This window comes from Vipera berus, assembly GCF_964194415.1.
Source record: "Vipera berus genome assembly, chromosome: 12".
Classification (NCBI taxonomy): Eukaryota; Metazoa; Chordata; class Lepidosauria; order Squamata; family Viperidae; genus Vipera; species Vipera berus.
The window spans coordinates 17,451,442-17,477,724 of record NC_138215.1 but is presented as its reverse complement, the minus strand read 5'-3'; the positions used below and the strand labels follow the sequence as shown (position 1 = coordinate 17,477,724).

General features: G+C 44.0%; 1 protein-coding gene across 1 annotated transcript; it reads right to left on the bottom strand.

Annotated features, from left to right (window-relative positions):
* On the bottom strand, positions 1-24,543 carry ARIH1 (ariadne RBR E3 ubiquitin protein ligase 1). The gene is made up of 14 exons (XM_081336975.1): positions 23,927-24,543; positions 17,316-17,383; positions 15,370-15,514; positions 13,426-13,518; positions 12,913-12,968; positions 11,480-11,546; positions 10,454-10,560; positions 10,142-10,184; positions 9,271-9,342; positions 7,625-7,755; positions 6,882-6,939; positions 5,678-5,938; positions 4,493-4,605; positions 1-3,693 (listed from the first exon to the last, which is right to left on the bottom strand). Exons 1-14 carry the CDS (start codon positions 24,320-24,322, stop codon positions 3,609-3,611), a joined length of 1,695 nt encoding a protein of 564 aa, XP_081193101.1. The 5' UTR covers positions 24,323-24,543; the 3' UTR covers positions 1-3,608.
* Positions 24,544-26,283: the final 1,740 nt, after the last annotated feature.

Genomic DNA, 26,283 nt, shown 5'->3' with positions numbered 1-26,283 from the left:
TAACAAAATAAAAGTTTATTAGAATTAGGAACGCAGTTTCTCCCTCTGATTAGCCTTAACATGGAACAGTCCGCCAGTTACAATGAAGTCTAAGAACAGTTAATTCCACAGCATGAGGAGGTGCACTTTTTAAGATGGAGGGAAGAAAAATAGAAAAAGAAAAAGAAAATAAAAAAGAAACTTACAAGCCTTCGGTCATAGCCCAGTCCGCTCATCTTAACCATCTCTCTTACATGCTGGATTACAGGAGCGCTCTCTATACATGGGAAAGTTTGCCAAAGAACACTACTCTTTTGTCTCACACAATAACTGATTTCTAATACAGCAGTTGTACTACGACACTTGAGTTAAATGGTTCTGAAAACTTAAAAGACGATTTTGATACATAACACTAGCGATAAAACCCAATAAGGCAGCCACTTCGGTGGGGGAGGAGAGAATGAGAATGTGTCTTAGAGGACCCTCGCTCCATCTGCCCATAGTTATGGCAGCACAAGCCATAATTTCCATAGATTGCACCAACCAAGGTCTAAAAGTAGCCGAGAATTTCTTTCTTTTTTTTAAAAAAAGGTACTATTTGCTTTGTCTTCTACAGGATAGGAAAGCAAGGAAGGAGAGGAGTATAGGTCTAGAGGTAACCCTATATAACAGTGTATCTCAGCAACTTGAAGATGAGCGGACTTCAACTCCCAGAATTCCCCAGCCTCCTCCTGGCTGGGGAATTCTGGGAGTTGAAGTCCACCCATCTTTAAGTTGCTACGGTTGAGAAATACTGATTTAAATGATTTGCAAATCCCAATTTTAAGAAGCTCCCCTCCTGACCCCACATGAACACACAGGGGTATGAGCTCCTGAAGTAGAAGATGCAGTGATACAATGCTTCTATATACATTTTGTTAAAAACAAACAATATTGTTTAATAATACAGGGGCAATGGCAAAGTATTGAGAAAAAAGAGCCGAACATGAGACACCCCTGGGGAACAGAATGGGTTTATTCCATGCGGCCCACCAAGGAATGGACCACTTCTTCCATCGAGCTACTTCCAAGCAGGGCCGATAAAAAAGAAAATCAATGCAAAACGCAGACACCCGCACTTAACTGGATTGGAAGCACTTTGTCATGTCTTATTGGGAGCATGCAAAGATGAAGCCAGGAGCATGGCAGGAAACCTCACCATTCAAAGCAACGGGAGCGCTGACCTTGAATGCAGAAATTTTTGGATTAGTTACACATTTCCAAAACCATTGACCAATTCCAAACTTCCATTCCAAGCAGGAAGTCACAAAGTGAAAACAACCTTCTCTCTCTCTCTCCCCCTCCCTTATGCTGAAGGAGATTATTTGGGGTTTTGTTTTAGTAACTCCCCAGGGTAAACCAAAAGCAGGTCTTAAGTCTCATCAGATGCAAAGCTGAGCTGCCAAAAGAGGGAAGCTAGGTCTCTCAACCTTGGCAGGAAACCCCTTGAAATCCAATCGCGGATTGTGCAAAACCCTACACGTCCTGCAACTATAGAAATATTTGCCAGGGGGTGGGTGAGCAGGCTGTCCCTAACACACAACTACAAGTGTCACAGGCACACATGGAATTAGCTGAACAGATCCTTGGAAACTTGTTTCTTTTTAAAAAAAACAGAGGGGGAAAAAAGTATCAGAAAAGCAGCCCTTTTAGGTAAATAAGCTAGACCAGGGGGGTTCTTCAAACCTGGCCCTTTGATGACTTGTGGACTTCCAACTCCAATTCCTCAGCCAGTGTGCCTGGCACAGGAATTCTGGGAATTGAAGTCGACAAGTCATCAAAGGGCCAGGTTCGAAGACCCCTGAGCTAGACTTTGGGGTACATCCAGCCTCCCATCCACCCCTGAATTTGAAAGTAGAAAGCTCACTGGGAAAACTCACTACAAGAAGCTCCGATACAGTAATAAACAGCTTCCAAACGGTGCTTGAAGATAACTTTTATTACAAAAAAATATGAGACTATAAATGTATTGTATGATATTCATGATTTAGTCCTCATTCAGGAAAAAAAACACCCAATGGCTCCGGAAACTATAGACCAGTCTTTCAACCTCAGCAACGTTAAGAGGTGTGGACTTCAACTGCTAGAATTCCCCAGCCAGCTTTGCTGGCTGGGGAATTCTGGCAATTGAAGTCCACCTCTCGTTTAACATTCCTGATGTTCAAAAACCCAGCTACAGACTCTTGCAACGAGACGGAGTGTTTGCTGCATCAGGCACTTTTTCCTCGCCAACCATCACAATTTTTTCCCAGCAGCCCCCATCGTTTCCAAAATTGGACACGTTAACAAGGAATGTTCCGCAGACACTTTAACCCAACATGCCCAAAGCTTCCTATGAATGAATGAAGAGCCAGTCTCAGAATAAGATATTGGATTTTCGCACGGGCAAATGGCCGAGGCCGGGGTGTGTGTGTGGGGAAATGGGGCCGTTCGAAGCTGAAAGAAAAAAAAGGCAGCCGGAATTATACAACACTTTGATTTCCAAACGGGAAACGCACACCAAGCAAGCTGGAAGTGCCCAAGGGACGGTGTCCGTTGCCAGCAAGGAACACACCCGAACAAGGGATCAACTGGTTGCAAGGAAGGGGGGGGGGAAGCGGAAGAGGAACCCCCCCCGAAAAAACCCCCATTTATCTTGTTTGAGCCACAGAATGAGTTCTTTACAGCAGCGCACACTGCCCCCTCCCTATTCCCCCTCTCTGAATAAAAAGCAAACGGGGGGGGGGGGGAGAGAAAGAAAAAGGAAAAAATGCACGGCAAATAGACATCTTGAAGGTTTTTAAAGAATAAATATTTTTTTGTAATTAAACATTATGCAAACACGTGCCACGCTTGCTTTTTTATCCATGCATATGCGCTATTTACAATTTTGAAAAATACTGTGTTCTCCTCTTTTGTTTTTTTTGTTTTTTTTAAAAGTCATATACAAAGGGTTTTCTCTCTGTGTGTGTGTTTGTGTGCGTGTGTGTGGTTTTTCCTTGTTTGGTGCCCCTTCCTTCCCCCTGCCCTCCTCCCCCCTGCCCTCCCCAAATCATCTTTACAATAAGCCAAACAACATTCACCACCCATGAACTGTCGTGTATTTGTTACGGAGGGGTGGGGAGGGGCAGGAGGAAAGGGGAAAGGGGGGGCGTAGGGGAAAAAAATCATCTCATACCAAAGTACATCAAAATGGCTGATCGGACATGAACAGCAGTGTCAAGAAACTCTTTTAAATTTCATCGGTCGTATGCAGAGGAGGAGAGAGAAAAAGTCAGCTTGGAGAAGTAAGCTACCTTGCGAGTTAAAAGTCGGGAGGGCTGTTTTCATCTATCACACTTACCGGCCACCTAGAATACTGTTGTACAATGGTTTATCTACCGTTTTTTTATTACAATATAATTTACTTAATTTTTTTTTCCATTAACAAAAAAGAGAGAGGGAAAAAAAACAAACAAACAGAATTCCGGTACTATAGACCAGCGGTGTTAATAGGCATGGCGCCCCCTTTTTTTTCCGGTGTCTGCGTGTGTGGGTTTTGTTTTAATGGTATGAGCACTCTAGATGGGAAGAGATTTTTTTTTAAGAGTTCGTTTTATGCAGGGCACTTTTCAGTCCTCAATATATTCCCACAGGTCCTTTTCATAGCCTTCATGCACATGTTGCAATAACACCCTCCGTCGACTCTCGCAGTATCTGTAAGGAAAAAGGGAGGCGAGAGCTTTTAGATGCCCAGGCGGAAACATTTCCGGGCATAATACATTTAAAGGCAACAAGGTTTTTGCCTTTGGGTGGAGTTGAGAAACTGGGGTGGGGTGGTGGTGGTCTTTCCAGTCATGTGCAAATAATTCTTGCCTCTGTGCAGTTCAAACAGTGAATCTCAACCTTGACTACTTTAAGACGTGTGGACTTCAACTCCCAGAATCCCCCAGCCAGCCATATTTTGCTCAAGTGCTGGCTTCTCTAAACTTGGCAAGTTTTAACACTTGTGGACTTCAACTTCCACAATTCCCCAGCCAGCCACGTTGGCTGGGGAATTCTGGGGGTTGTGGTCCACATGTCTTGGGAGTGGCCAGGGTTGAGAAATACCGAGTGAAGAGGCCGTGGCCCTGCTTTGCAAATCCATTTAGCGATTTAAGACCTGCAGGAGCGATCCTTCTGCAGAGGCCCCCACAATGTGCTTTATTCAGCCCAACGGAGAAGCCATTTTCACAATCGGCTTCCAGACTTAATAAAATACAATCCTTCAGAAGCTGAACTGGGCCTTCCATCTCTCAGGAGAGGAACATGCACTTCTTTCGCCGAGATTTTAACCGTTAACTTAATTTCTGTTTTGCATGTTTGGGGTTTTCTTTCACTTCAACTGTCTTGAACGTTTGCTTGGATCAAAAGTGACCGCAGGAGGAATACGTTTTCCTGCCAACCAACCTTTGTGTAGCTTAATTCAAGATCAATGATAAACATTTTGAGCCGTGCTATCCGAAACAAGGATTACCTGTATTTATCTTGCACTTTCTGCTTTATATCCTGCAGTGAATCTTGAGATATATCTCGTTCCAGGTACCCAGAAAGAACCTCGGTAGCATTCTCCAAATCTGCTTGATTATTCTAAAAATGCAAAACACTCTGATAAAAACTTAAAAGTAACTCTTTGAGTTTAACAAAATAGCAAAAAAACAAAAAACGTTCTTGTCAGTTTAGTATTTTCCATTAGCAGGCAGGCATTAGAGCGGTTTTGGAACCTCTTCAAAGCTTAAGCTATTTCTCTCCTATGGGCTTTTCTTTAGAGAAATCAGGAAACATCTGTCTTCCTAAATCTGATTAAGAAACTTGGCATAAAAACAGAACTACGTTAACACAGTGTTGAAAAGAAAAGGCCTGGTTATTTGAGAAACCACCTACTTTCTTCCTGTCCAGTAAAATCAGGCCGTCTGAAAGCACTTCAAATCCATCTGACTAGACAGTACCAACGATGCCGTCCCTGTCCAGGTGCCTTTTATCTGGAAGAAACACCCTCTGCCCCAGAAATCCAAATGGCTCCCACCCGTAGGACATTCAGAAAGTTTGGTTTGTTGTACAGAAAGTCCTTGACTTATAACAAGTGCCATTGTAATTTGAAACCATGGCCAAATGAAATGGTTGTTAAGTCGAGGATTACCGGTACAAAAGTTGCCTGCCAGACCTACAAAGGAGAATATTTGTAGCTCAGGGTTGAAATGAGGGGTCCTTGGTGCTTTCTGAGCCTGGCTGTTTTCTTGCAGACGTTTCATGACCCAACTAGGGAACATCATCAGTGCTAGAAGGATGATGATGATGAGGAGGAGGAGGAGGAGAAAGACTCTGGGGTCCTTGGTGTTCTCTGAGCTTGGCTGTTTTCTTGCAGACGTTTCATGACCCAACTAAATAACATCAACAGTGCCAAGAAAACAACCAAGCTCAGAAAACATCAAGAAACCCACAGTCCTCTCCCTCCTCCCGCCCTACTCTCTTCTAGCACTGATGAGGTTGCCTAGTTTAGGCAATGAAACGTCTGCAAGAAAACCCCCAAGCTCAGAGAGCACCAAGGACCCCGGCTGGACCTGTATGATCTACGTTGTTAATTCTCCAACAAAATCCCAGGGCAGTGAACAGAACTGTCAAGCATCCTGGGAGATTTCCAGGGAACAGACGGGCCTCTTACCTCAAAGATAATGGATTGATTATTCTTTTTGAGGTAGAAGGCAAAGACGTAGGTGTACATGAGCGTGGCACGGCACTGGCAGAGGACGTCGACCGCTTTTTTCAGGAACTGGACCTCGATCCAGGACATGTTGTGCTGCTGCATCTCCTCCATCTTCTGCTTGACTTGGGCGTAGAGTTTGTGCTCGAAGCGCAGGCTCTGCATGTGGTTCATGTAACGGTTGCAGTAGAAGAGGTATCGCTGCAAGGCGGCTCTTGAGCGCTGCGTTTTAATTCCCCATCAGGCAAAACGGAAAAGCGAGAATTAAAGCAGAGCAATACTGAGAGGCTCCCCGTGGGAGGGAGGGAGCCCAAGGCAAACAGAGGCCCAGCCTTTGCCTCATTCAGCAAGTTCTCCAGGTGAAGCTCTGAATCTGACACCCCCCCCCTCCCCTGGCTCGGAGCACCACCAGACACAACATCCCCTGCCAGCCAAATCCAAATTAACTTAAATAACCTTAAGCGGCTCAAATTTCATAAGGTCGTAGAGACTCAAAAAGATTTTCAAGCTTGCTTGCTTGCTGGCTGGCCAAATTTTATTTAGACAGGGGTGTATTTATTTGTTGGGTGGCTGAAAAACGGCTGGCGCTCGAGCGGATGGGGAGAAGGTGATCCCTGCGTAGCCCCAAATCTTGAAGAAGACTCCAGGTTTTCTGCAGCCCAGAGAAACAGCCTTCGCGATTAAAAGTTTCAGATCTGTAAACTGCCGAGAGCTCTTACGGATTGGGTGGCCTATAAACGGGAACAAGAACGGGCCTTTTCACAATACTAAAGATCTAACAGCTTGGTTTCTCCACCAAGACACAGGAGAGGAAGGTCTTCCGGGCAGAAAGGATGGTGAGAAGCCAGAATGTAAAATAATAAAAGAAACCACCTAAAGAGCAGCACCATCCAGTGTACGAAGTCTACCCGCAGCAAAACATCTCAAGAAGAAACTGCCTCAAGGAAAGAAAGGGTGAAAGCGTGAAAGCTCGTTGTGTGTCCTCGTTTTACCAATTAGCCGGAACTCTTGACACCAGGAAGCAATGAATAAATTGGCCACTTGGTGTGGATTTAAGGCTGGAAGCTAACCCTACTCCACGTTCTCCATCTGGTCAACAAGAGAGAGTTGAGCAAGCAGTCAACAGCTTCCTGATGCAGACGGTTGCCAAGAGTGATGAACTCACCTCCTGGGCATCCCTTGCTGCCTTGGCATCATCCTCGTTGTAGCGGTTGCAGTTGTACCTGGAAGAGGTTTATGAGTATGTAGATTTCTAAAACGATCGCTCTTATTTCTAGCTGTCAGCCCAAGTTCTTCCTTTCCTTCCTTCGCTTATTATTGTAAACAGGACAAACTCCCTTGTGATGTTTTTTTAAGAGCCTTCAGGGCCTACAGCTGACTAGAGCAGTGATTTCCCAACCTTGACAACTTTTAAGGTGAGTGGACTTCAATTCTCAGAATTCCCCAGCCAGCAAAGAGGAACCGTATCAGATCCAAAGCATCCTATTTGGGATGCCAAAAAACCAGTGTGAAATAGTTAGAAGTGAATTTCAAATCACACCATGCTGAGCTGATGACACGATATTTCCTCAGTTTATGCAGTCTAAGCAGAGAACGGCCTGTTTGCTCAAACTGGTTTTGAATGGTTCTCTCTACAACTTCTTGGCGCATACTGGCTGGGGAATTCTGGGAATTGAAGTCCACACGGCTTAAAATCACTAAGCTTGAGACAAACTGGACTAGGGCTTCTCTCAAGTTCCTATCTTCTCACCACAAGTAATATAGTTATACAGAGAGAGAGAGAGAGAGAGACATATAATCCATACGCAGCAATTATCTGCTGAGGCTCACTCCTTCTACAGAAAAATGTTCCTAACCATCCAACAGCCCAACACCCCCCCCCCAAAAAAAGCATTTATTTAAACATACCAGGCAGATCCATGCGGCTCCCATGGGCCGAGACACACCCAGCAAAACTCTGCTTTACAATTCTGGTTCCGACAGACCATGTGGTTGCAGCCGCCATCTTTTTCTATGGTCACATGGCATTTGGGACACTCCTGCAGACAACAGGAAGGGCGGTGGGATCAAAAAACTACCAGGCCATCATTCTTTCTATCGAAAACTTTATTATTAATCATCCCTGTTATTAGTTAAAAATAAAAAATAAAACTGAAGGGAGGTAAGTCCGCTGAGGGTGGATGAAGTTAAAAAGTTCTTTGGACTGCACTTTTAGCCACCTTAAAACAGCACAAAAAGTTGGCCTTGTATAATGAGAACACCAGAAATAAGAGTTCCACTGCTTCCAGGTCAGTGACAGCTTTAATAGAAAAAATCTTCATGCAGTATACACCATTTACTCTCTGTGTCAAATTACCGATAGATTAATCTACCACTAATTGTTCTTAATTTATAACTAGGCCTTGTAAACAGTGCTTCCCCATCTGGGCCATTTTAAGATGTGCAGACCTCAGCCCCCATGCCAAGCTGGGGGCATTCTGGAAGCTGAAGTCCACACGTCTGAAAATAACCGAGGTTGAGAAACACTGGCTTATAAAACGAAGCGGATTCTGAACACGTCGGCAAGTCCTGGGAGAAGAGTGGTGAAGATGCTTAGCAGCTGTCTTAGAAGCTACGGGAAGGACCACTGTAGTCCAGCCTTTTTTTTGTTGTTGTTTCTGGCTAACAAAATGCTGCCAGGATGCCTGAGACTACAAATTCTCCAATCAACCTCTCCTTCCTGAATTTATCCAAATTCCTCTCACAGCTATTCACGTTAAGTGACCATCAACATCCCCCCCAAAACCTGAAGTTAAAAAGTCCACAGAGGGCTGTGTAAACAATGGCTTGAATCAGGTACACCAGACGGCCCCAAACTCAGTAACCCAATAGAGTAAAACTCGTCTACTTTTTCTCCACACTGCGTATTTTTTGTTTTTTTTTACACACCTTAACCACTTCCTCTTCTCCGCCACCGACACTTGAAAGACCGTACAGAGTTTGTGGGACAGCTTGCGATGTCTACAAAGCATGAAACGGGCCACCAGTTTTGAGTGTGGGGGCCCATTTCCAGAAATCTGAGATTAGAAAGGGCTGAGTTATCTCGGGAAGCCCTGCATTGTATTTTGCAATTTGCACCGAAGGACTCGGACAAAATTTGCCTGGACCCTGACAAAGGCGCTGTAGAACAATGCGGCAATGGATCATATAGCTGGACTAGATCAGAAGACACTTTCCTGCCTTTCCAGAAACCACAAATACGGACACATTCCCGATCTGCATTGCCTTCAATAAGTGCAAATTTGTTAGTTCTCCTCAGTTAAGACAGTAACTCTTGATTTTGCAGCAATTTAAAAAAACAAACAAACCCCAAAAACCAGACATAATAGATACTGGTACTTTTTGGCTCTCCAGTTATCTAGAGAGAGGAAACCACAGAGGCTATTGTTTACGGCGAAAAATTGTCACTCACTATATGCAAAAAGGAACTGTCAGATTTCATGGAATGTTCTCGTAAGGGAGAAAAGAGACTCTGTATTGTGAGGGTGTCAAGCCAGAGAAACAAACCACCAAACCTTTGTGTTTGCTGCAATCCAATTCGAAGTTTCACTGTCATCATCACATTTCTTAATCCATTTTTTCAACCACTGTCCGGGAGAGAGAGAGAGAGAAAAAAAATCATAATTGTCCTAATGGAATCATTGCAGGCTTCCTAAATTCAGAGTTTATCGGATGTCAGGGACTGCCTGCAGAAATAGGGGTCATGCCCCTCAACTTCTCTACAATAAGCAACTTGGTAAAAAAAAATTTTTAAAAAAATTATTTTAAAACATTTGAGGAATAAATGACCATCTAAAAGCAGAAGGGAGAAGGCAAGAAAGGGCAGGGCAGGGTTTAAAACAAAACATCGACGGACGTAAAGTTTACAGCTATCGGAACATTTAAAGTTCCTTGTCTCACAAATGAAAGAACTAGCTGAATATGTGCAACTGGGCTCCTATTATCTTGAGAAGTAATCGTCAAAATTTTATTTACTCATTCAAGCCACTTCAGGTCCAAAGCATCGTTCTCAGGACCCCCCCAAAAAGCAGTAGGAAATGGAAGTGAATTTCAAATCTCGCCATGCTGAGTTGATCATACATATCAGTTGATACAAAATGATTTCTAAGCAGAGAACTGTGTTTGCTCACCCTGATTCTGAATGATTTAATTCCAACTTTCCTGGAAAAGGGTTAGGGTGGGCCATACAAAATATGAAGTGGGTGGGTGGGCAACCTGAAGTGACGCCCTCTGTCTCTCAGCCTGTTCTTCCAAAACTGTATTTCCAAGGTATCCTAAGACCCTTTCGTGTATTGCTGCTGCTATATTTATCCCCTGAAGCAATATTTATTGCTTTTCTATACTGCCACACGTTAGATGCAACCCAGACAGCTTTAAAAAGCTCACCTTGCATTTAACAGGATCATGCCAGTTCTCGCCACAGTTAAAACTGCAACAAATGTTTGAAAATATTATTAGACAGTTTCCCAGGTAAGCAACACTGGAAACAATGGAACTTTTAAGATGCAGAGGTTTGCTGCAACCCGCAAAGCTTCTCTGATGGCTGGCAGCCGGCAAGCATCTGCCTGTCCCCCCAAAATATTCAGCAGCCCGTGTTCACTCGGGTTTACTATCACAGGAAGCCAAGGTTGTATTTCTACACGGCTACCCTACCAAGCCAACGTAACAAAATGGTGTTCTACCGCCCAACCTGCTTACCAAAACTGACGGCCACATTTACAGCGAACAGGCTTAGCATCGGGATACTGTACTTTAACAACATGGTGGCAATCTGGAGCAGGACACCATTTTAACAGTCGATTGCACTGCAAGAAACAAACCCACCCATTGTTAGCACAGAGAAAGCCAAGAACAAAATCCGCACAGCCTCACTGCTTTTCGAGGGGGGTGGGTGGGTGGGTGGGGGTTGGTTTACTGCGGAGATGGCAGGGGCAGATTGCACTGAAAGATGGCTTGTTAACAGTCCATCTCATTCCCTTCTCTTGCCAGAAATCCTTTATCCAAAACTTCATCTCGATGGAGACCTACCCGGCTGTCATTTCTGAGCCTCTTCATATTCAAAGAGAATTGCACAGCATTAGTTAAAAGCAAGTGTTCGAAAAGGCAACTGGGCTTTCTTGGGAGGAGTTTTCCTCTTTGAAAACGTTTTCACTTTTCATCCAAGAAACTCATCCACGTTATTGTGAAGATATGAGAAGCTAGTAAGTGGTTTCCCTGGAAAGAGTCAACCAAACCAAGTGGCTAAAATACTTCTGTAAAATCGTGGCCTTCACGTGGGTAAGAATTTTAGATTTTGAGCCAAAGCAATGCTCTTAACTTTTTAAATGCTATCTGACAAACAGAATAATAGAATAACAGAGTTGGAAGGGACCTTGGAGGTCTTCTAGTCAAACCCCCTGCTCAGGCAGGAGATCCTATGCCATTTCAGACCAATGGCTGTCCAGGCTCTTTCTTAAAAACTTCCAGTGTTGGAGCATTCACGGCTTCTGGAGGCAAGTTGTCTCATTAGAGCCAGTGGTTTAGCTAAAGACACTCGCACCCAGAACGAGTATTCCGGCATCAAAAGCCGAGAATGGCACCAAAATGTGAACAAAGGCTAATCAATCAACAACCCCCCACACACATATTTAAACGGCTTCTAGCATATTTAGGGTTCCTAAAACAAAAGGAAGACGTTCCTTTATACCAGTCACGTCAGCATACAGTTTTAAACAGAACACTCACCTCTACAAAACTATTAGTTATTAAATGCTGGTACTTTAATTTAACTTTTGAATCTGTGATCAGGCGCCTACAAAAAGAAGAGAAAGATAATATTCCATTCAGAAAACCTTGTTACCTTAGAAGTCCAACCTAAATTATAACGCGTTTTCAAGGAAAACAACAGTCTCGCTTAGTAAAGAAGGCTCCAATATTTGAAAGAGTGGCTTTTCCCACACTATCTTGTTATTTGTTCTACGGTACCACCAAAAAAAAAATCAAATTAAATCTTTATAGGAAAGAGGGTCCTTCTGAAAGTGGCATTGTGACTGCAGAAAGCCCACTCTCTTGAGAGGTGCCAGCAACGACTCAGTCAAATGCCAGACCAAAATGAATGTGTTTGTCTGAGGCAGTTTAAACTCACAGGGTTTTAACTGGACGATTCCAGGTTTACAAATCAGGAAGCGAGTGGCTCAACCTTTTACATGAGTTACACCTGGGAACCCCCTACTCCCCAGCAGTAATCTCCTCCCACCATCAGTTTAATATGCAAATGCTAAGACGACTGAGAAAAGTCGCCACCTCAAAAGGGCCAAATGCATTAATTCAAACCCGACATTTTATTGCTGGAAAGGATTACGCAAGAGCCCAACATGTAAACCAGGGGTCTTCCAACTTGGCCCTTTTATGACTTGTGGACTTCATCTCCCAGCAACTGGGCCACACTAACAACTGGGCCATGGGTATGTAGGCAGCACACAAAACCACGCACTCTCCGGTCCATGGAAAAACCTCTCTCCACAGAACCAGTCCCTGGTGCTCAAAAGGTTGGGGACCTCTGTTACAGACCGCTTTGCAGCGCTTTACAGTCCTCTATAAGCAGTTAACAGAGTCAGCCTATGGCCCCCAACAATCTAGGTCCTCATTTTACTGACCTCAGAAGGATGGAAGGCTGAATCAGCCTTGAGCTGGTCAGAATCGAACACCTGGCAGTGGGAATGCAGAGTTAGCCTGCAATGCTGCATACTAACCACTGCGCCACCACGGTAAGCCGAACAAGCCCCTGCTATAGATGCCATTTCTCTTTAAGAATGATGCAACAGACCCTCTTAGTATGCCTTCTGTGAAAGGAGTGGCTTAAAAACCTTGACAGGTGACCCAATATACTTGTAATAATTTGTTTGTATGTACATCCTGCTTTCACTATTATCGGACGCTGCTCCCTGGATGCCTATTACTTCGCTTTAAAGCAAGCTAAGAGAGGAGGAAGCAGGCAGCAAAAAGCCCACTTTGATGGGAGGAGTTCCCTGTTCCTGGGGGGCCCACAGGGACGAGAGTCCTGGGATGCTAAACGGTGTGATTGACTCATCCCTCCATACAAGGTGGAGCCAATCAACGGGCATTAAGCTCAAGAAAATGCAAGTGTTAACTGAAATGGTGTCAACTGCAACACTTACATAACTGTATTGTCATCAACCAAGATATCACAGCCATGAGCCGGGCAGGAGATTGTCTAGCAAGGACATCCAAGAGGCGACGGGAAGAAGCAGAAGACAAAGAAGAACACATCTGATTAGTTTAGGTATTGATGCCTCTAAAAAAAAAATTCTACAGAGAAGCATTTTTTCTCTCAATTCCAGACCAGCGTAAGACTGTGCCTATTTATTTTACTTATATTCCGCTTTTTCATCTGAAGTCCAAGGTGCCTTTCATTTAATCCCCCACAGCCGCCACCTGTGAAGTAGGTCGGACTGAAAGCCAAGGCTTTTCTCAGTAGCAAACCTCCCAGTTTCTAACGCTTGTGCTTCTGAAAAGTGTCAGCAATGCACGTTCTCAGCGGCTTCCCAATTTTTGTTTTATTTTATTTATTTATTTGGGGGGGGGGCTCAGCAAAGGAACAGCTGGAGCATGATGCAGGCCTTTCTTTAACACTGTTAATTTAGCGTAAACGCAAGAAGGAAAAATTTTACCTGTCCCATGCCCTCCTCCATTATTTTGGTAGTTAAATATTCACTCCAGCACTGCATGCAAAACTTGTGTCCACACTCCAAGCCAGTGAAATACTGGAAAAACAAATCATCGTTATTAGCTTTACTCAATTTTCACAGCTCTGAAACTGGACGGTACCATCTTTTTGCAAGTTCAGAGTGACACAGCACAGCAACTGAACTTGTGGGCTTTGGGGAGGTCTTCCACCCTACATACACACGCACGCGCACACACACACACACACACACAGAGCGCCACACAGCCACAAACATTCATCCCAGCAGCCCCTGGCCCAAAGTGCCAGGGAATGCACACAAGCTTCCTGACCCCACTACCACAATCATGCTGCCTCCTGAGGTTTTCATACCAAAAAAATTGAAATTAAGATGGCAAAGTGAACAAGCTGGCATCTCCGCCCAAATCTCCCATTAAGGCGGCATGTTTAGAACTGGTGATGCTGCTGGACAGGACCAGATGTTGGGAGCTTTAGGCCCTGCTTTGTCCTAGTATATCCCCATCTAAAGCATCTGCCCAATCTCCTGGTCAATCAAAAGCACCTCCAATATTCTGAGGCTACAGGTATAGGCTGTCCTCGACTTACGATTGTAATTGAGCCCAGAATCACAACCAGAAGTTGTTAACAGTCATAAGGTGAGGCATACGGATGACCCGGAAGTAATTTTCTGAGGGTTTTTTTTCCCCCTTTCACGGCAATCATTAAGCAAACATTGTGGTTCTTTTACAGGCTGTGAAGCACCCGTTCCGTGGCCATCGTAACTTTGAACGGTCGCAAAACAACCAGTCACTAGATGAGAACCACCTGTACGAGGAAACTTGATCTGATCCAGAGAGGTCGCTTTGAATATTTTGGAGATCAAAATAGGTAACTATGGGAGACACCAATTCTGATTTATTTTTATTATTTTTTTTACAATTCTCCCACTTTAATTGTAATGCCAACATTGTACTTTGCGATTTTGCTGCTCAAGAGAAGCTGTATTATGATTCTGGTGAGCCTGAATTTCAAGCATCTGATGTGAGGAGATCTACTTGGCTCTAAAGCCCCATACAAGCAGCGTATTCAAAGGCCTTTAAGAAGCAGAAATCTGATCACAGGACATAATAAGCAGAGAGACAGGAGAGGGAAATGAAATTAGGATATTTAATGAGGGGGAATAAAAACAGAAATCATTGGTATATAATTAGGTCTCTTCTACTGCAGAAGAAAAAAGGAGTTTGAATATCTCCATTAACGAACAGCTGCATTTTTCTTCTTTTGCCCTCAAGGTTTTAGATATTACCGATAGGTATTATTTACAGGCAGTCCTCGGCTTACAACAGTTCATTTAGTGACCACTAAAAAAAGGTGACTCATGACCATTTTTCACACTTAACGACCGTATGCAGCATCCCCATGGTCACGTGATTTACCCTCAGATGCTTGGCAACTGACTCACATTTATGACGGTCGCAGTGTCCCGGGGTCACGTGATTTCCCCTTTTTAACGACCTTCTGACAAGCAAAGTTAATGGGAGAAGCCAGAGTTCACTTAACAACCAGGTTACTAACTTAACAACTGCAGTGATTCAACTGTGGCGAGAAAAGTCATAAAATGGGGCCAAACTCTCTTCACAACATAAATTCTGGGCTCAATTGTGGTCCTAATTTGAGGACAACCTGCATTTGGCATTTATTGGCATAATTGCACGATTTTAGGTCTTACCTTTTATCTGTAATTACACACACACACACACACACACACACACACACACATTTGGATTGCCAACACAGAGTTAAAGGGAGAGTGGTATAGCTATTTTGAGCTATTTAGCTCTCATCAGCCAGCCATACCGGGTGCCTCAGAAAAAAACAGCTAATACACACATTTTCAAGTTACAGACTGCACAATTTGGAAGGCACTCACCGAATTTGGATAGTTGAGATAGCAGATCTGACACGGCATGTCCTGTGCAGATGATCTGGTGTTCATCTGACGTGTTCGAGACTTTTTACTAGGATTAATGACATGACATTCTGCAAACAGCTTCTCCAAGTTGCCGTCAAAGTACCTACCCAAAAAGAATGAAGCCGAATGAATTTTTTTTTTAAAAAAAAAATCTCTCTGAAAAAAAAAGCATGCAGGAGCTCTGGGATCTGTATGTAAACCCAAACTTCCTGCGTTCTAATTCATCTCTTAGCTAGAAGAGGCAGATGGCCTTGGTTCTGTAAATCCATAAAACAATTGCATATATTTGTGGGTTTTTTAAAAAAAAACAACAGCAAAATGCACTGGGGAAAGTAGTGGGCCCACCCTGCTTCAAAAATCTCCTACTTCCAAGGGTCACTTTTCAGGGCACAAATCCCTGTTGCCTCAGTCTATAAATCTAACGTCTGTGTTCGGTCTCAGAACGCAACTCTGGGCAGCTTACAAAAATAAAATGAAACCATAAGTATATAAAATCACATTAAAGTTACAAATAAATACGAGCTATAATTAAAGAAACGTATGCCGCCAGTCTTGCCAAAGGAGACTCTTGACACAATGGCAAGGGGGGGGGGGAATTGTTGACAGACCTGAAGGACCAGGCTAGGGACAAACGTCCCGGAGAAAGATCATCACAAAAAGTCAACATCAATGTCATCACAATGACTAAACATCAATTTGATGACCCATAACCAATCAATAAACACATTAAAAAAATTCAACCAAAAGACTGCAGCCCCATGTACATTTCAAACAAATCTTGCCTTCAGCAATTAAACATTAAATTAAAACTGTTAAAGACAACGCATTTTCCTTCTCTCCAAACAAATGCCTATTAGTTCAGCATCCAAAGTTATGCTTCTGAAAAAAAATGTCAAACTGGATAAATTATCTGCAGCATCCCTAGCTATGAATAAACATTTCCTAGCCTCCCACATTGTCCTAAAAGTTACTTGAAATTGTCAATCAAAATCTGAAAGTGAAAACCACTGCTTGTGGATTAGCTCTCCAATATGAAAATTATTCAAAATGCCTACAAAGCCCTAATATTTTAAAAAAAAATGTTGAACAGGCCAACCTCTCAGCTCTGGGTGCAACTCCCAAGGTTTCTAGAGAAGGCTGCAAAAAATGCCAGTAGGATTAATTGCAACTAGATTAAGCCAGTGAATTAACTATAATGATAGGAAAGGATCCTGACTATAGCTGCTTGTTAAGCGTTTTAACTCATAAAGCTATTTTAGGAGCTGTTCCAAGCTTAGATTTTTATATCACACTAACCCAAGGTGCATTTCACCAGCCTGTTAACTAAGCAACCATATTTTGGTCCACCCAACAGATGAGGCTGAAATCATATTATATGTTTTCATATTATATGTTACTAAGCTAGTTCCGATACTAAGATAGCTTCTTATAGCCCTGATGGTTATGCCTCTATACTCACTGCTTCTATAAAAAAGATCTTTATCTCATGCTACTGTTATCTTAACTTTATTCCATAACAAATTCCAAATGCTAGTCTCTTAGGTAAGGATGGGGCGCATAATGGCACCACACGCTTTGTAAGTATGTTGTGCGAGATATGGAACTATACCACCCGGGATGACTTTATGAATTGTGTCAGGAATTTTGCAAAAGCCCAAACCAAACAATTTCCCAATAATTGGCCCATGTAAGGGCACGTTTTTTTTTTCCTCCTCTCCTCCCAAGAGACCTCAATGGGCTTCTTTCATTTCCAAGTAGCCTCAAATGTCAAGCCACGATGGGCTTGGCTCACCAACCTGCCCCGTTCTCTACTCCTATTTGTTTAAAGAAAGTAGGAACCACAATAGGGAGTACCTGCTATTCTGGCTACCTGGGAAGGAGGGGAAAGAAACTGCCTGGCTTACCTCTCCATCAGCTTTTCTTTATCCCAGTTGAAATGACTGAGGAGTATCCTGGTGATGGTGGCCGGGTTCTAGAAGAGGAAGGAAAGTCGTCATAAGGAATGTGACCAGCAGACCTGCCCTTTCTCCCAAAACTTCATTTCCCCCCCCCATCCAATTATATCTGATATAAACGTGATAAGTTATTTCAAAGGCAAATGCAAGTTTAAATCAGTTGGACGATCAGTACTGATCAATAGTGAGTGAAATCTAAAATTGTGGAGCCGGAAATTTTCTTAGGATACTTCTTCTGACTGTTGAATGGGTCTCATGTAGTTCCCCAATCCTCTAAAGCACACTAGGAATGAGGGGTCTTTGGTGCTCCCTGAACTTGGCTGTTGGTTGTCTTGCAGGTGTTTTATTACCCAAACTAGGTCAACTCCTCAGAGCTAGTAGGGAGTGGGGTCCGTGGAGGAGGAGAAAGACGAGGAGGAGGAGGATTGTGGGGTCCCTGGTGCTCTCTGAGCTTGGTTGTTTTCCTGCAGACCTTTCATTGCCCAAACGAGGCAGCCTCACCAGTGCTAGCAATGAAATGTCTGCAGGAAATCAACCAAGCTCACAGAGCACCAAGGAGACCTCATTTCAACCCAGAGCTACAAATATTCTCCTTTATTGGTACACTAGAGAGAATGTGAGGCCTGTGCAAGAATGGGGACTCACCCACCCCCTAAACACACTAGATCTGGAGTGCTTGCCCCAGATTGTTGGGGGCAATAAGCTGACTTTGTAATAATGCCGCTTGGGGGTGTGTGTGAAAGCCCTAATAAGCAGGCATATACATAGAATGAAGGCTACTGCTAAGCTTGTAAGCCGCCCTGAGTCTTCGGAGAAGGGCGGGATATAAATGGAATTAAAATAAAAATAAATAAAATTCATTTTTTTTAAAAAAAAATACATTCAGGCAATGTTAAGACTAGACTCCAACAGGCTAACTCAGAGTCCGACTAGCCTTTAAAAAATAAATAAATCCAGATTTTAAAGTTATTCTGAATGTTGCACGTATATTTACATATTCCACAGATCCCAGTGAAACTGAAAAGGATTACGAGTACAGATTTCCACAAATAGCCAGGTAAGGCATGTAAGTATAATCCTCTTAGCTATTAAATGTCAGTTTAATGTTTCATTGTGCAACTGGACTTACCATTGCATAAGAAAAGGATCCCTCCCTTTAGGCACATGAAATAGCTAAGCCCAGCCGACAACTACCAGGAACATTCACATCTCATAATAAACAGAATATCTGGGAATTTAGGCTTCATGCAAGCAAAGCAAACTCACGCGTGCAAGAAAGTAGCTCCCGCTTTGTTCCTCCTGGAAAAGGGATCTGAAAAACTAACCAAAAAGATGCCTCCCCTAGTTTACCTACTTACTAACTATGGCTTCTGGCTCTGGCTTGTTAGAAGACTAAGCCACACTTCTGGGGTTTGCAGGCGATATGTTTTCATGTGTTACTTAGTTATGTCTACTGAGAAGAAACCAAACAGATCAAAGGAGGACGCACCAGAACACCAGAATTCTTGGGAGATTAATAGACGAGGAATTCTTCCAAGGATTTATTGTTCGTACTAATAATGCAAAATCGTCCCATCTTGGAAAGTTTTTATCATCTACAATTTTTGACTTTACTCAGAGATTAAGTATGAAAAAGTCGTTTTAAATGTATCGATATAACCTCTATACACTTGAACGCCAGAGAATGCAAAAGAAACTGCAATGGAATACAGTCTGGTTTGATTATAATTCAAGTCTATTTTTAGGATATGTAACATAAATGCATGTATGAAATCAATCAACTCTGGTGAACACATGGATATATCCATGCAATTTTCTTGGCAAATAGTTCGGAAATATTTTGCCAACGCCTTCTTGGGGGATTTTGTTTTTTACTTCTCAAAACAATGAATTGGCCAAATGATCCTGCATCAGGGTTACATGAAAGGTAAAACTGGATGTTGAAAAGATTTCATCTGATGTTAGCAACAGAAGCACTTTTAAAGACAGACTTTTTCTACAAATATCTCTACAGAATTCAGGATAAATATCACATGCCTTCTCAAAATACAAACTAAAGGATCTGTTAACCCTAATCGTTAATCAAAAGCCTTACCTATTTTGAAAATATTTGCAGCCTACAAAACATCCAAGTTCAGTCATCTTATTCTAAGGCAACATGTTACATAATGCTTCTTTTCTAGTTAGGTCTGTGCTAGCATGATAATCTATGTACTCTAAGACTGCAAGGGATTAAAAAAAACCACAGCTGTCCAACCCCTGCAGACAGCCCTTCTGATGTTAAAAATATATCCAGGATCTGTAAGACCGTTTCAACATTACAAGCGATAGCTTTGGCAATGGTATTAATTTCTGGGATGGCTGTCATAATTAGTTTAGGCTCTATTTTACACCCACAGGCACTAAGAAACAATTTAGAATCGAGCACAATCTAAATGGGATAAAATACCAAATTTACCATGTCACTAAAAGATCACACACATAATATTAGGTATGGTTTGTGCAAACATAAACACGAGGATGGCAAATTGCAATGATAGTGTTTTCCAATTTAGCTGCAAATTTCTCCATTGTTCTAACCTTGCTTCTTCTCCCAAGAAACATCAGCTGCTCATGTTAGTCTCAAAACTATGAGAAAGGCTAGCTGGCTCAAAATCTACCAGTCACATTATCACTTAATAAGAAGCCTACAGTTCAAGTCCAACAATCAAACCAACATTCTCCAGCATCAAGCTATTGCTTGCCTATTCTTTACAAAGTATAAATTAATCATTCTCACAGAGCAGAGAAATATTAGTCCACTTTCCATCCACTGTAAAAAACAACAACATACAGCTATATAAAAGTAAACAAGTTGAATGTAGGCTTTACACATAGGTGGCAACAGGTCGATACACACTTTAAACAACTCGCTTTTAGTGTTGCACCACCAGGTAATCCTTCCAAATATTCAATATTCCAAATATTGATTTTTAACATTAGTCCTTTCCCATCTGGGATATCGGGCAGAGCAACAAACTTGGTTAAAATCAAAAGACCAAAAACAACAGCCCTGGCTTGGATGGCAAGACCTTTCAGAAATAGAATTGAGACACAATGTACTAGATACAGTAGATTAGCATGTAAATCATCAGTGTGAATTAGTTCACTGCTGGATGAAAAATATTCTCCATTTAGGAACTTGGGCTACAAGCAGCCTTCCTGGTCAAGACAGATTTTTTTCAACTTTGCCATCTAGGGCTGAGTCAGCCAGCTTCCTTACCAAAGGGAGAATTCGAATCTGGGTCTCCCTATTCCCAACAGCTCCAAGCTCCTTGAAATGCTCTGAGGCTTCATATTTACAAACTGTTAAAACATATTTTTGAGTACAAAAATGGAACCTGGCCCCATTACATTTAAGAAAGACCGGGACACAGAGACTTGACATAGCATCCTTGTATTAGGTACTCTGTCGATATTAAACACCAGCTATTTAAAAAGGAATGCAGGTATGTTCGTATATAAAAACATCAACGCCACCTGATAATATTCATTTTGCAGGATTTCCAGGCCATATTTTAATCCTTCTCAAACAATAAGGTTTACAATTTAAGGACATTGATACCTAAATGCCACTATTAAGTCCTTCTGACTCGGCTCTTGAAATTGGGCTAGTAAAACGGCCACCTGATTTGACAAGAGTGGCAATTTGCTCCTCTGTCAATTCCAGAATTAACAAAAGAAACAAAAACGAAGAGACAAACCACAAATGGCATTAATTCTAATGTTTATTCCATGGATGAAATTCAACTGACTACTTCGGCAACCAGCAAGAAGGGTCAAAAGTTGAGAGACTCATTCATATAGCAGTGTGATTCTAAGGTAAGACAGTCAGCTCACCAGTTGGCTTAATTAGCTCCCTGTTAAATTTGACCTTGGACCTGCCAGACACAAAGACATCCTTCACTGTCAATCTTTATATTGCCCCTGAATTGAAGATTACAGCAAGATAAGCTCTGGATTTGGACCTGTTCAATTAGAGCTGGAAGGAAGAAGGAATACAGCCCATTCCACACCCACTATTACTCACCCAGCTTTAACTACCACTCAGCTCTTGTAATTTGGCATCAGGCTCAAGCTATTCTTCCTTTTCCTTTAGCAAATCTTTACAGGATTAACGTTACCTTGTTCGGGAGTTCTCAACACAAAAGTAAATCAACACTATATGTTGTTTTGTTCCAATTGTTTTCCAACTTCCTAAAGTCAGAGCAAATCTCCAGGTAAGCACAAGGTTGTGAGTGCTATTAACCACAGAAGAGGACAGGGAAGAACTGATGTCATAGGAGAGTTCTGGTATACAGGCTAAAGTTCACCACCTCTCCCATTCTCGCCAAACGCATCATGAATGACCCTTGAAAGTTTTTAAAAAAAATATTTGCAGTGTTTCAGGGACATGAACAGAAACGTCTGGGCCCATCAAGCCAATTCTAAAGAAACTTGGGCTAGAGAGGGGATTTTATTGCAAGTCACGTCAACAGCCCCTCGACAAGGTCTTATGTATGCGATGCTACAAGTACACCATGCAACATTTACACAGAAAAGGAGAGGAGCCCCCTCCCCCCACTCCTTGTGAGCTGTCTGAATGCTCACTCAAGAGAAGACCAGGTTCCATTGCTGCTGAGGAATACTTGAAGAGCTCCAAGGTAGCAGAAAGATTTTCTCTTTTCCATGCAGCTTTCTCACCTGCTGAGCATAGATCACTCACCTGAATTGGACATATTTGTAGAATGACAAGATAACAGATTACCATTTCTCTTCTTCACGGGGAAATGGTCATCCCTAATAGATGTGGACAGCTATTTCCCCTCCCCATCCCATTCCAACCTGAGTTTCCTGATTACCTTCTGGGGAACAAAACCTGCTAAAAAAAGGAAGATGTGTAAATGTTTCTCTATGCATCTCTGACTCAAAATAGTCATTTTGCTAAAACCAGGAGAGTTTTCAAACAAAACCAGGAAATCAATTCAACCAAGCCTATCCATCATTAGCCCTCAGCAATGGGCATTAGCTCAAAGCAAATGAGAGGCAAAACCTTTGCACAGCTTAAAACACAGTAATTAAGGTCCACCTCTAATATGAATTGTCTTGAATGCGAAGAGCGCCTTGTTCCCTACAAGTCAACCTGACCATTAATTGCAGAAGCAAGACTGATCTTTAGACCAGACTCTTCCTAGACCAAATTAACACCTTTTACTAACGTTGGCAACAGGAAATCCAATCACACACCTGTGTTAAGCATTTTATTGTTTGTAACTTGTGCAATTTTGGATGCCAGTTTCAGCTGGAAGGTATAAAATGAGCAGATTATGAACACCACAAGCCTTAATCTTGGGATTTTTCCTAGCCTTGTTTCCAGCCTCAGCAATGTGACGTACAATTTGTGAACTGTAACCGTGTCATTGTAACTATAACCCTAACGTGAAATAGTTATTTATAAATGCTAAAAAAACAACAACTTTAGCCCCTGTTTACATCAATGATGTAAACAGCAAGCTATACAATCTCAATACACAGTCAATCCTATGCAAAATAAATTTGCCCACAATAAGGCTTTGTTAAGTTCCAGGAAATAATTCTCTTATTTCTACACCACTTTTGGTACCAATGGAAACGCCACTAGGTATTCAACTTGTACCCGACCTGAGTCAATCCCTTTCAACAATTGTGTACGCACAAGAGTCGAGTCCTGCGGAACAGTCCTGCTTCTCAAAAATGCCAAAACACTGAGATAGGTACACATTCCTGGGCCCTGCCCTCTTGTCACGTTGCCATCCTGAGCAGCTGCACAGGGTCGCCCACAAAGATTCATCTCACCATCAGTCACCGGCAGGACTGGGACAGTCGACCTTTTTCCTCTGGCTGAACCTTCTTAACCACAAAAAGCCTTCAAGAATATTAATGCATCAGATCCTTGGGGTGGGGGGCCCGAAATTACAGCCTGGGGTTCCCCTGGGGGGGATGCCAATACGAGGGCGAGGACTCCACCCCTGCCATTTTCCACCGAGGTCGGGGTGACCAGTCGCAGCTTACCTGGCGTGCACCGAACCCTGACACCGAACCCCTTCTCCCCCCACCCACCCCCCCACCCTTGAAAGCCCTTTACCTCCCTGCCTTTCTTGTGTAATCCAGCTGCAACGGGTCACCCCTTCCCTCTGCTAAGATTCACCCCTCTGCCACCAGAAAGGGGGGGAGGGGCACCTTAGTGACCACAAAGGAACTGCGGGGCAGGGGCAAGAGGGGGGGGGGTGCTTTCACCCTTCCTCGGCCTGCCTAGAGCGCCCCCTCCCTTTCCAGGCTGGGGCTGCCAGGCCGGAGGTCCTCCAGCCCCTTCTGGAGAGCTCAGCGCTGGGGGCGGCTGGGGGGGGGAGCCCTTTTCTCCAGGGGGGCGACGGAGGGGGCGGGATGGACCGAAGGCGTGGCTGGCGAGTCCGCTCCCGCCGATTCTCCCAGCGCCCCCTCCCTCCCTCCGCGGGGGGGAGGAGAGGCGGGGGAGGGGGCGCGCGCGGGCCGGGCACGCGCACCTGGATGACCTCGTTGACCTCTCGGATGCACTCCACCATGTGCTGCAGGATCTGCTCGGCCGTCAGCACCTCGTAGCGGTAATCCTCCTCCTGCTCGTGGCCTAGCCCGCCGCCCGGGCCCGGCCCGCCTAGCCCGCTGCCGCCCAGGCCTCCTCCTCCTCCGCCGCCGCCGCCGCCGGGCCCCAGGCCGCCCGTCTCGCCGCAGAGCAGCCCGTCGCGCTCGCCGCCCACGCCCAGCCCGGGCTCGACCAGCTCCACCTCGCCCAGGTCGAGGTTGTCGTCGTCGGGCTCGTCGTCGTCGTCGTCGGGCTCGTCGTCGTCCTCCTCGGCGCCGCTGTCCTCGCTGCACTCCTCGTCCTCGTCGAACTCATAGTTGTAGCCTTCGTCCGAGTCCATGGCGGCGCGCGCGCCGGAGGCCGCGAGGCGGCGAGACGGGCCGCGAGCGGGGCGGCCCCACCGGGATCCGAAGGCCTCGGCCTGGACGCCGCCTCCCTTCGGCGGACCGATCGCCAGCGCCCGCCGCCGCCGCCGCCGCCGCTCCTCCTCACAGGCGCCGCTGAGCCAACAAAGGGACGCGTCCGGCCCGCTCCGTCACCTCGACGCACGCCACCACGCACGCACGCACGCACGGCGGGACGCAACCCCGCGCCGCGCGGCGGACGGCCAAGGGCGGGGCAACGCCCGGACCCCTAAGCAGGCGCTCTCTCTCTCTCTCTCTCTCTCTCTCTCGCTTGGCCTTCGGGCGCGAGTGGGCGGGGCCCGGCGCATCGTCGCTCGGCGACATCCATCTTGAGCGTGGCTTGAAAGGGAATCCTCTCGCGGGAAGCCATTGTTGGGGGGGGCGCGCGCGCGCTCCTCTTTGCTCCGCCACGAGGGGAGAAGGGGAAAGGGAAAAGAAAAAAAAAGATGGAACGCGACCGCCATCTTGGGTGCGGCTAAGGCCGGTTAGAGGTGAATGAGAGGGGCGTCTCACGAGGCCCGCAGCTTAAATGCGAGCCAGGTTGCATTGCGGATCCTGCGGCTGGTTCAGCTCTGCCTTTCTGACTTCCTTGAGACCTTAATCGGCCTCGCGGGCTCACGAAACTGGGTTATGGAGTAGTCACACGTTAACACCAGTATGGCTTCATCGTGAACCCAGAACGTTGGGCTAAATAAACCATGGTTAAGCATCCTGGACAATCCCTAGTTTGGTTTGCTCGCGCGTCCCCCTCCCACTGCCCCCCACGCATTTATGCCTGGAGTTATTTTGCAGTTTTAATCTTTAAGGGGCTTAAAGACTTAGATTTTTTTTCCCATGCTGATCACCTTTTTATTTCCTAATGACCCGTAAATTCCCAAGAACTAAGCAAAGAATGTCAGGGATAAACGTTCATTTACAAATCGTGATGGCTGGTTTCTCACCAAGCCTAGGCCAGTGGAAACTTTCACTCAGAAGACCCTCATCCCACTTAAAAAGGACCCCACAAAGCTTTTGTTTGCATGGGTTCTACTTATCAATATTTACTGTACAAACAAAATTGACACATCCATACAATATTTATTGAATCTTGTAAAAGTAACAAATGTTAAAACCAATAAGGTATAACATAAATGTCCATTATCTTAGACCAATGTATAAATTAGGCCTTATATTTATAAATTCTGTACCTTAACTCTGAATGTCAGTATTTTTGTGCTGAATTTTCTGCCCTGAAAAATCAAATTATCTTGGGTTCTAATATATATTTCTCCTTTTTCACTACATCTTAACGTTATTCACCGTATCACTGAAGAATGTTACAATACGTTGTTATGTTATATGTTATTCACCGTATCACTAGGTAAGGCCATCGAGTCCAATGCCAAGTCTATGAAGGAATTCAAAAATGGCAGGACAGTAATGGCCAAAGTCTGCAAACATACAGTACACCAAAAAAAGGAAAAAAACCCTCAGATTCACTTTCTTTACTAAGTGGTCCTACTCTTAAAATAAGAGCTGTAAATAACAGTTATGAACTAGAGTAGGGAATTGAAAAAGCAACTTGAAAAAAGCTCTAACCACCCGCTTCCATGTTGCTGCTAAGAAAGCCATAGGGATGTGCCTCACAAGCTCCAAGGTCCTTCCTCATTTTGTGCTGCCATGCTGACTTTTTTGCTGGCAGGATGGAGCTAGATTTCTATCCGCAAGGCCAGTGGCCTGTTAAAGCTTTGCTTTGTAGAGTGAGATGGGCAGCATATAAAATTTATTTATTTATTTATTTATTTATTTATTTATTTATTTATTTATTTATTTAGATTTATATACCGCCCTTTCCCGAAGGACTCAGGGCGGTTTACAGGGTATTTAAAACAAGAAATACAAAAGTTAAAAACAATTT